The sequence below is a fragment of the Cydia fagiglandana genome, chromosome 10 (genome assembly GCF_963556715.1).
Source record: "Cydia fagiglandana chromosome 10, ilCydFagi1.1, whole genome shotgun sequence".
In the NCBI taxonomy this organism is placed as follows: Eukaryota; Metazoa; Arthropoda; class Insecta; order Lepidoptera; family Tortricidae; genus Cydia; species Cydia fagiglandana.
This window is the reverse complement of record NC_085941.1, coordinates 20,647,133-20,658,054: the sequence shown is the minus strand read 5'-3', so window position 1 is coordinate 20,658,054 and position 10,922 is coordinate 20,647,133. Positions and strand designations below refer to the sequence as shown.

The following is a 10,922-nucleotide window of genomic DNA, read 5'->3' as shown; positions in this document are numbered from 1 at the left end:
TTTTTACAGAATGTTTTTGGTGGGATTTCACTTCTTTTTGTAGAAACGTGGGCATATTGATTTATTTTATTAGATTTTCTTATTTAACACATTTTTTTTCTTTTTAGGAGTAGTTTTTTTATTATTACAAATCTTTCTTTTCTTTTTTTCCGGTTCTGATTCTTGTACAGTAGCAACAGTTTTTCGTATTGCCCATTCATTAAATCTAATAATTAAATAATAATCAGTAATCCGTCACTAATCATCATATAATGACTTGGCAATCGCACATAATGCTTTACTCGTACCGTACTCGTAAATATGTGTAATGCTCAAACTGCAATTAGCGCTAGCGTTATGTTCAATTAGAATTATTTTTAATAGGTGACGATGATCCTATTGTCATTATGCAGCCGTGCGATGGCCAAGTCATTATACGTATTTATTTATTTATTTATCGTATGGCAATATGTACACACACTTATTAAATTTACACTTAAGATCAAAATTTACAATTCCGCAGATACAAACTCGCGTTTATTGTCAGGTTTTTAAAATCCTCAACTGAGCCATTATATCTGGTAACGGGGCACTGAAATACCATGTGATGTATGGTCTGTTCTGGGTGTCCACACTCGCACGCCGCCGACTCGCTCCATCCCCACTTGTGCCAAAGGTACGCACAGTTGCCGATACCAGTCCTTAGACGGTTCAGTGCACCTTATTATACGTATTATACGTATTACAAATTAAAGATATCTTATTGATACGGTTTTAACACCCCCTGGCACTGATTAAAATAACCGACTTGGTTTCACATTACATCTCAAAACTTTTTTGTAGTAAAAGCGTTGCGAGACTTGCACCTTTTTACATGTAATGTTTTTGATGGGATCTCATCTCTTTTTGTAGGCAGTCCTTCTTTTCGGGTACTCATACCCATACTATGTATACACATATCATAACTAAACATATCTTCATTCATACTCACATCGTACATCGTAGTGTACCTACCTTTACTTTACTTTACCTACTATTTGTAGGAACTGCAACAGTAACTTTGTAATATCATATATTTATATGGGATCACAAACTTACTTATGCAGTTCTTAGATCTTTAAAACGTGACTGATATTGCAATATTTTTAGGTTTTCCCTTTATGTGGCCATTAAACCCTAACTCTGTACCAAATTTCAGCTCTCTGAGTTTATGGGAAGTACTAGTTCTATTCTGATGATCATGAGTGAGTTTCATAAATGCGAAACTTTGCTTTCGCTTAACTTCGGAACTAAATGACCTACAGACTTGAAATTTTGGATTTTAAGTATGTGATTATAGCTTACTGGATGACCAAAATTTCTGCGTTGTGGTCTTATCCAGAGGTTCTCAAATAGGGGCCTGAAAATGCGGCGAAATGGTTCCAGTAAAGGATGGTACGGCAGTGTTTGCTTCGCGCTCGACTTGGCGGGGGCACTGCCGTGCCCCCCGATTTTCTCGAGTCCGTCTGGGAAATTATAATTCCTGTCACTACACTAAATCCACCCTCCGCCCCGCCACTGACCCAATCCCTCAACCCCCCCGATCACTCAACCTCATAGCGTATCAACCCCTGATCCATGTACCCCTCGGCCCTGAACCAGCACCCCTTCAACCACCATTACCCGACCCCTTAATCCCCGACCCCTTAACTCCTAACCCTAACCCCCGATCAGTAGCCTTACCAGCTTACCAAGAGTTTGACATTGATTTATTCGCTAGCGTGTGTGTAACTTACTTTCTTTGCATCTCGCTCGTACTGGCATATTAGTGCGAGCGAGATGCATAAAAAGTAAGTTACGAAGACGTTAGCGTCGCTAACTTAGCGAATATGTCAATGTCAAACTCGTGGTAAGGCTACACTTGCACTACATCAAATTGGCGGTGTTCGGAAGCAAATGCTCGAGTTACTTTAGAAAACACCGAAATCACTTTACACGTGCCTTTAAAAACTGAGGAGTTCCCGCAATTCCTCATGGATTCCATCATCAGATCAGAACCAAAAATAATACGGAAACACCTTGGAGGCAACTCCTTCCAAACAAAAAAAGAATTACTCAAATCGGATCACAGGTGCCGGAGTAATCGCTGAACATACTACATTTAATAAATCATCATCATTATCATCAAAATAATCATCATCATCAGGTCTACTTCATCAAAGTGGTGGTTTTCGGGAGAAAATGCTCGAGTTGCTTAAGAAAACACTAGGGATGTACCGACTAGTCGCCGACTAGTCGGGAAAGCCGACTATCCGGCCACATTTGTAGTCGGCGATTAGTCGGCGACTAGTCGGCAAAAATGGCCGATTAGTCGGCACTTTATTAGTGAAAGAAAAACAGAAAAAAGAGACCAACACTCAATATTTACCATAGGTATGTTTTATGTCTATTTTACCAAAATACCTACTCAGGGTGTGAAAACTTTTGTTCATATAATTGACCGTTTGATCATTATCGTATGGTGGTGGGCTGGTGTTTTCCTCTACAGGTCGATCTCAACTGATTCTCGTGTAATTTCATGACCAAGTTCTATACTTACGGGATTTTATTATAATTATTTTTTTGTTTTTTGTTTAATGGTGGAGCCATGGGGAACTATTAATGTTATTGCCAAATTTAGAGACTTATAAACAGGGCACGTTGCTCGTAAAGACGATGACCACAGGGGATAGGTTCTTAACTGGCGACTACGTATGAGAAATAGAGCCTTGGAAATACCTCCTACAAGTTGTACCTACTGACGGTCTGCTCAGGATCGCAAAATAAAAGAAAGACAGATATTGAACGAGGATTCTTGTGATAGGTCTTTGAACCTGTAGAGAACACCTTTTAGCCAAGCTAATTATATGAATAGCGCAACCAAAAGAGCAAAACTATCGTTTTTCACCTGAACTTATACGAAACTAATGATCTGGCCGACTAGCCGACTAGTCGGCCGACTAATCGGCCATTCGAGCGCCGATTAGTCGGCTAGTCGGCTAGTCGGCCAAATCAATAGTCGGTACATCACTAGAAAACACCCAAATCACCATGCATGTGCCTTTAAAAATTGAGGAGTTCCCTCAATTCCTCATGGATCCCATCATCAGAACAGAACCAAATTAAAATGGGACCAACTCGGAGGTAGCTCCTTTCAGGCAAAAAAAGAATTACTCAAATCGGACTACGGATGTCGGAGTAATCGGTGAACGTACATAGAAAAAAAAAAAAAATAGCCACAACCGAATACAGAACCTCCTCCTTCTATGAAATGGAAGTCGGTTAAAAAGAAAATCGCGAAGCGTCTGGTTGACGTAACTGGTGACCGAAGAGCTGGCGGCTACCTCGCACAACGTATCAGTATTGCGATACAGCGGGGAAATGCCGTCAGCATCCTTGGTACAATGCCTCAGGGGCCTATTTTAGATTTAAGCTAGTTATTAATTTCGTTTAGTTGTACCACTGTATATATATTGTATGTAAATAAATGATTAAAAAAAAAAGAAAAAAAAAGAAAACTGTCTTACTCATGTTCATCATCACTGCCTGGTTTCCGCTTGGCACCATTCTTAACTACAGTCTTTGGTTTGGCTTGGTCTGGCTTCTTGCTTTTGGCCTGTGTGCTCTTCTCAGCAAGGGTCTGCTGGTAGAGCTGCCACTCTTCGGCTGATACTTCTGCTGAACCTGGAACAGAACAGAACACCAATAAATGTGTATAAATGGAAACTCAAGTCTTTTTTCTGTCATAAGCATTATCACCTTTGAATTTCTTTCCAAATGTTAGCAGGTATCTGGTAGACTGCACAATTGGCTCGAATTTGTAAGTGACACCACTGAACTAACACCATTCTTAGGGCCTGTAAGGCCCGTCCTTAAATATATGTCAATGTGTAAATGTATCTAACTGATTTTTAAAATAAAATTTTACTTTACATTACTTTTACTTTATAGAAGAATTTTTACCTGAAGCATGCAACTGATGTTGTGCCAACTTCAATGCCATCAAGTATTCCTGTGGGGCTTCCCAGGTCACCGCATTAGTGTGCTGGTTCCAGTAGTAGGTGAACCCGCTGCTCTCATCGTAACATGCTGACCAGGCTGTAAAAATATTTATTATTATTTGTCCTTTCCATATCGGGACCATGGGATCCCGGACCTTTGGGAGGCGTGCGTGGGGCCGAAGCCAACAGCGCAGAGGCCCTTTAAGACAGTTTACTCTAAAAGCAAGGGATACACATGGCGGATACCATCCCCGAGCGCACAATATGATACATCCGGAGATGGTCCCCGCCAGGTGCAAAGACTATTGCAGTGCAGCACTTTTGTGCTGGGATGGGAACTAAGGTCATGGGCTATGGATATGCAAGTTGGATGGACTGGATAATGGGTTATGGGAGGAGACTAGCGGACACCTGCCGTGACAATCAGTCTCAAAATTGTGTAAGACAGGTGGTGACTCGCCTACTCATTTAGTGGGCCCTACAACGGCCGCACGCACAGTGCGACAATAGGGCAACACTTCGGAGCGGCTGTAAGGTTGTCGAGAGGTGAGTCTGCGGTAGCCAGATCCCGGTGATCCGTTCATCAGGCCGCCGGCGTTATGACATTTTACACTTCCAACCTGGAGCATAGGTCCCGCTCTTGCGACTCCACTCTGGCCGGCCAATCAAGGCAAGCACAGAGGCGAGGGCCAGATGACAGGGCCCTCTGGAATAGGGGTCCGCGGTGTCGCCACTCACCGTCAGCTCGCCACAAGCTGCCCCCGCGGGGTTATTATTATTATTATTATAAGCCTATACGGTGTCCCACTGCTGGGCAAAGGCCTCCCCCCTTGATTTCCATTCGTCTCGATTTTGGGCAATCTCCGGCCAGTCGTTAAGGTATGCGTCCAGGTCGTCCCGCCATAAAAATATTTAAACAACTGTTATAAAAAAAGACTCCATTTTGTCTTATTCATTATATTTTAAACACAGACTTGTTTTATACCAAAACTGTTGTCTTTTCACATTTTTTGGAAATAGAAATGACGATGACCAACATAATATTGTGAAAGTAAACAACTCTAGACATTACTATGAGACTGAGTGTGTTCTCAAAAATAATTAAAATCAAATAGATAAGCAGAAAATTATAATGTCCAGGCTACATTAAAGTGCCAGTTCTATTACAAATACAAAATGTTTATTTACCAGAATTATGTTTACAAATCGAAGCTTACAGATAATTAACAACAGAAATTTTACAACAGATCCCATAAATGACTCAAACAGCTTGAAAATAATGTTCTGTTAATTATGTATGATTAACAAATTCACCACCAAGAACATGCATGAACTGTAATAGGAATGGGGAAGCCCGGCACCGATAGTGTTACAATTGATTGTAAGTCTCCTAGTGAAACTTTTAGAGTTATGACACCGCAACTAATGTTTGTACATTTAAATGGTTAAATTCAGTCTATGCAATAATTGTTTAAATTCAGTTTTGATACAAATATTTTACCTTTTGTAAACTAACATACACTTCTTTAAAGAAGTTTAAGAGCAATGTTTAAGTAGGTAGGTAATATTGTTTTTCAATACAACTCACAATTTTCATAGAATGTTGTAGAAGATTGCAACGTATTATGATATCTAGACTCTGAGCATGCTAACTTTTCATAAACTGGGCAGTAATAATAAATAAATAATAATAAATAAATATTATAGGACATTCTTACACAGATTGACTAAGTCCCACAGTAAGCTCAAGAAGGCTTGTGTTATGGGTACTCAGACAACGATATATATAATACACAAATACATACTTAAATACATAGAAAACAACCATGACTCAGGAACAAATATCTGTATCATCGTACAAATAAATGCCCTTACTGGGATTCGAACCCAGGACCATCGGCTTCACAGGCAGGGTCACTACCCACTAGGCCAGACCGGTCGTCAAAGTAAGGATGCATACATCTCTTTAAGCTCCATACTTGACGTAGCACTTGGCATGAAAAGTTAGCGTGCTCTGACCGTACAGTTTTTACACGACAAAAACACATTCTATGGTGGTACAGGACAAGCTATAAACGCTGCTTATGCAAGCTTATGCTCTGGTTTCCTAGGATAGCGGTGCCGTCATATAGCGGCCGTCTCCATACAAATACTACGACATCCATATTTAGCCGTATTATTTAGTATGGAGACGGCCAGTATGACGGCACCGCTATCCTAGGAAAACCGATCTTTACACTTTCTTTTCGATGTTTGTCACTTACCACAATGAGGTATAGGTGCAGGGTGAACCCCTGGGTTGGGTTCATGTACCGCTGGGCTCGGTAATGGAGGCTGGGCCCTCGATGACTTCTCAACAGGTCTTGAAGGCACTTCATCGTCACTTTCATCAGAGTCTCCGTACCCAATCAGTCCAACTAAAGGATTCGTTTTACTCATTATAGTTAATCAAACAAGAGGCGAACTATAGGAAATAACAAGTAAACACGCACGTTACAAAGATTCGACTATTTGTGCAAAACATTTCTCACGATTCGCACTGACTCGAGCGTGATTTTTTTGACAATTAACTTGACAATGATATGACAGCTTATTCCAATAAACAAAGAAGAACTCACGCCACAACTTTACTAGATGCAAATATGAAAATTGATTTGCTAAACAGTTTTTCTTATGCCTTCATGTTAAGGTGCAAATTTTATTTCAAATTTACAAAGCATACTTTTGGCACGGCATATAAAACCATAGACTATCAATAAGGTTTTTTTTTGTCGCAGTGTGGTGTGGATGCGTTCGAAAACTAGAACTGTTCACATCATACCATAAAAGGCAGGGCAAATTGGTGCAAATATTATTTTAAACGTAAACTTCTACGAAATTGTTACGTATAAAATAACAGTTGCACTACGTGGGTTATCAAAGTCACTGCAGACTTTTTTTGGTCTAACTCTATAGATCACGCAGTGCAAGTGTTATTGTAAACGTCAAACCATGAAGTTATATTGTTTAAACTGGAGCGATTTGTCACTTTTTTTGCCACACTAATTTGAACCTTATCACCGAGACAGAAAGTTGTTCGTACCAGACTAGAGAAAACGGTCCACATGAGATAGAAAACCCGAGCCCTGTGTCTCACTCGCACATGTTGCCAATGTTAAAAAGATACCATTGTGGTAGAAATTATATCAATATACTACTGAAATTCATTATCTTCTTATAATATTTTAGTGCTATATTCCGATTACAGTTCTGATATCTTTTAAGTAATTTGTTAATTATTATGATGTTAATATTATTAACTGATTAAGCCAAGCATGTGTACAACAAAAAAAAAACAGTAAATTGAATATGGTAGAAATTGTAGTAACTTGAATATTAATTGGTATCCCCAACTTGATGACGTATTTTTCGTGTATTTACAAAATACGTAAATGGCGCCGCTTAGCATTTATTCATAAAATATTTTAAAAAATGGTTAAAACATGTTGTGTGTGGGGTTCTAGAAGTGAAAGCTACGCTGATTGTGGAATATCTTTTACAGGTTGGTCACAATTATTCAATTTTACGATAAAAATACAAGAATACATTGTCAAACTCATTAGGGTGACCATGATGTCGGTACGATTTAGATCGGTCCTACAGAATTATTATTACGTACTTAATGTAAAAATAAGTTTAGGTACCTAAATAGTATACTAATAAATAAATAAAGATAACTATACTTATTTCGGCATGTTTAATTATTCGGTTCACGTAATGAGAGCTAATAATTGCCAAAAATTAAATCCAAAGTCCTTAGACATTACAGACTCATATTTATACATAATATTTAATTACTGAAACGTTAATTCGAACTATTTATATATATGTAATTGATTCTATATAGGTTGAACACATATTTCCGTCCGTATACAACGGCGGCAAATTTGAAAATTTTGTTGCAATTACAGATCTACGATGACGATTACGCTTAAAGAATAGCTAAAGTATGCAAAAGGGAAGTCATCACGTATATTAACACACCATGAGTATGATATTGATAGTGATAGGTATTTTGTTAAATTATGAAGAGCATATGTAAATAGTGTAAGATGCCGGTTTACACGGTTAAATGTAAGTTTTTATTTCGTTGTGTGCTAATATTTTATCATTTTAGTCAATAATCAAGATAATTTCGTGTAAAAACATAAATTGTTACGCAACGCTAGGGCTTGACTAAATGACTAGTATCGATAACCAGTCGGCATAGTAATAAACTACAAAGTTATTTGCGAAACAAGTGTTAAAAGTAGGAATTAAATTCGCAATGAGTGGTGATTAATTAAAACACGACCGATGGCAGTGTTTTTGATCGATACGATTTGCGAATTACCTAGTTACCTAGTGCAACTACAACGTTTTACTCGACCCTGGATATCTGACTCGCTCTCTCTTATAGCTGTGTCTTTGATGGACGTACGGCGGACCACCTTCCTCACAATCGACCATGATCGCGATCAAATACGCTCATCCCATCTGTAATAGATTTTATAACAACTAAAAGCTTTTATAACGACTAAATTAAGTAAGGTTGTGTGAAGCGTTTTACAGAAGGGAAAATGACTATCCATCTCTTTTCTGGGGCAATTATACTAGCATAGGGAAAATACAGTATTATTCTCTCTGATTATGTGCGAATGAGAAAAGAACCTGGCCAAACTATATAATCCATCTTATGCTAATATCCCACATTCATGTGACTTATGGTCACCCTAATTAGAAAGAGATGCAGGGCTCAGGTTTAACCTCTCATGTGGACACACTTTTTGGCCAGTGTACACAATCCGGATTATTAATTCTAAATCCGTGCGTCAAACTTGTATGAAATTATCCAGACGGGACTGTACTGGTCAAATCAGTCGATTTGGTCAGAAATTAAATTGGCGTCAATCTCCAATTTTAGATTTATGGTGATATTAGAGCCCTCTAAATTTTAATAAATGCCCCAGAACGAAAATACTGGCCTCACAAATTGGTATTCTTGCATCTGCACCTCATTTTATCGGTAATATCGCTCATTATCGGCGGTTGCAATCGGCGAGCCAAATAAAATTTGCGTCTGCACCTCCTGATTCGATCGGGCAATTTAATCAGATTGGCGAAAAATTGACTAATCTGGATACGCCTACGACACTTGCACTGCGGGTGCTCCACCTCATCTCCGAAGACTACAGGCTCTGAAGAGGGAAACCGAGAAGATCGTTAAAAATCCCGTGCTGCCAGTTCCTAACGAGTTCTGCCATCCACCTCCCCAGCGATTAAAATCCCGTTACCCACCGTGTTCTGCTGCCCAGACTCTGAACAACTTCAACATCTCAGACCGGTGGAAAGCGGAATGGGCTCCTGCTACAACAGGGCTGGCCGCCCATTGTAACCGACCCGACAAAAAAACCAAAAGGGTTTGACCTCCCTCTCAAACTTTGGTGTCGCCTAAATAGGCTGAGAACCGGGCATGGTCGCTGTAATTCTCTAACACATAAATGATGTTGGAAAGATTCTCCACTCTGCGAATGCGGACAGGAAGAGCAGACCACTGACCATAATATATTCCAACGCTGTCCCCTTCACTCGTACTCTGGACGACCTGAAGATTTGAACTCAGTTGGTTGCCTGGCTTAGCGACCTCAAAGCCATACCCTTTGTCCTTCCTTGTGCATGCCATACGACTAAATAAACTGCGTGTGTTATCAAAATCGTTGTAGACTTTTCTTGGTCTAATTAACTCTAGCTAATTGAGGTTATATTTTAGAAGAAGAAGAAGAAGAAGAAGAAAGACATTTATTCCATAAAACACACATACACAGGACAATAATATGAAAGAAATAAGATAATTAGAACAACAAAACAAAGAAATTATGTACACATTAAAAAAACAAAACGGAAAAAAAAAATACACACTTGGGTCCAGCAATGTGTGGCGTAGGGAAAAGGCCCTGTCTCAGCATATTGTTGCAATTTGCAAACGAGGCAAATTCCAACGCTGTTATTCTGCCAAGGCCTTAGGGAGTGACATTAAATATTAGTAATATATAAAAAAATGATATAATATATATATACAGAAAAATAAAAACCATAATAATAAAGTAAGTGAAAAAATAAATTAATAGTTATTTTGAGTTTAAAAGCAGCATAAAAGAAAAAAGTGGCATAAAGAAAAAAAATATGAAAGCGGCATAAAAATAAAGAATTAAAATGTTTGTGATTTATTTACCGATATTTTGATAATGTGCAGCGGGTCCAGATTCAATTTGAGTGTTAATAAGTATTTCACGCAGTTTCCGTTTGAAACCGAATTTGGAACCACAGTTTCTAATAGGAGGTGGCAAGTCATTCCAGCACTTGGTAGCTTGGAACCGGAAGCTGCCACGGAATGCAGCACATTTATATTTCGGTGCGATGAGCGGCTTCAGGTTAGCTGTAATACGATCGGTCCGCCTTTGTTGTCGCCAAAGTAATTTCTCCAAAAGATAGGTAGGCTTGCCGCATTTAATTACACCAAACAGAAGAGAAGCTAAGTGAAGGTGTCGCCTATGTTCCATCTTAAGCAGCCTTGCACTAGATAGGTAAGGTGAAACCGATTTTCGAGGAGGAATGTTGAAACAATAACGGGCACAGGCATTTTGAACCCTTTGGATCAGCTTTTGAGTTTTCTTGTACAAACACGGGCCGATAACTGTGTCACAGTAATTAAATTTGGACAGTACCAGAGCTTCACAAAGTTTTATTCTCAGGTCTACAGAAATGAATTGACGCAACCCGTAAAGCACTTTCAGCCTATAGAAACAGTTGCGGACCGTGTCCATAACATGCTCCTCGAAACTAAGGTGACAATCCATTAAAATACCAAGATTACGAGCTTTATATACTCGCTCAATTGGAATACCA

General features: G+C 39.1%; 1 protein-coding gene across 1 annotated transcript in view; it reads right to left on the bottom strand.

Moving 5' to 3' along the window:
* LOC134668047 (formin-binding protein 4-like) overlaps positions 1-6,558 on the bottom strand; it is a 35,011-nt gene extending 28,453 nt beyond the window's left edge. The window contains exons 1-3 of the mRNA XM_063525495.1: positions 6,263-6,558; positions 3,961-4,095; positions 3,525-3,681 (exon numbers count right to left, since the gene is read on the bottom strand). Coding sequence (XP_063381565.1) covers positions 3,525-3,681; positions 3,961-4,095; positions 6,263-6,437 — 467 coding nt within the window. The 5' untranslated portion in view covers positions 6,438-6,558. The remainder of the gene's footprint in view (positions 1-3,524; positions 3,682-3,960; positions 4,096-6,262) is intronic.
* Positions 6,559-10,922: the final 4,364 nt, after the last annotated feature.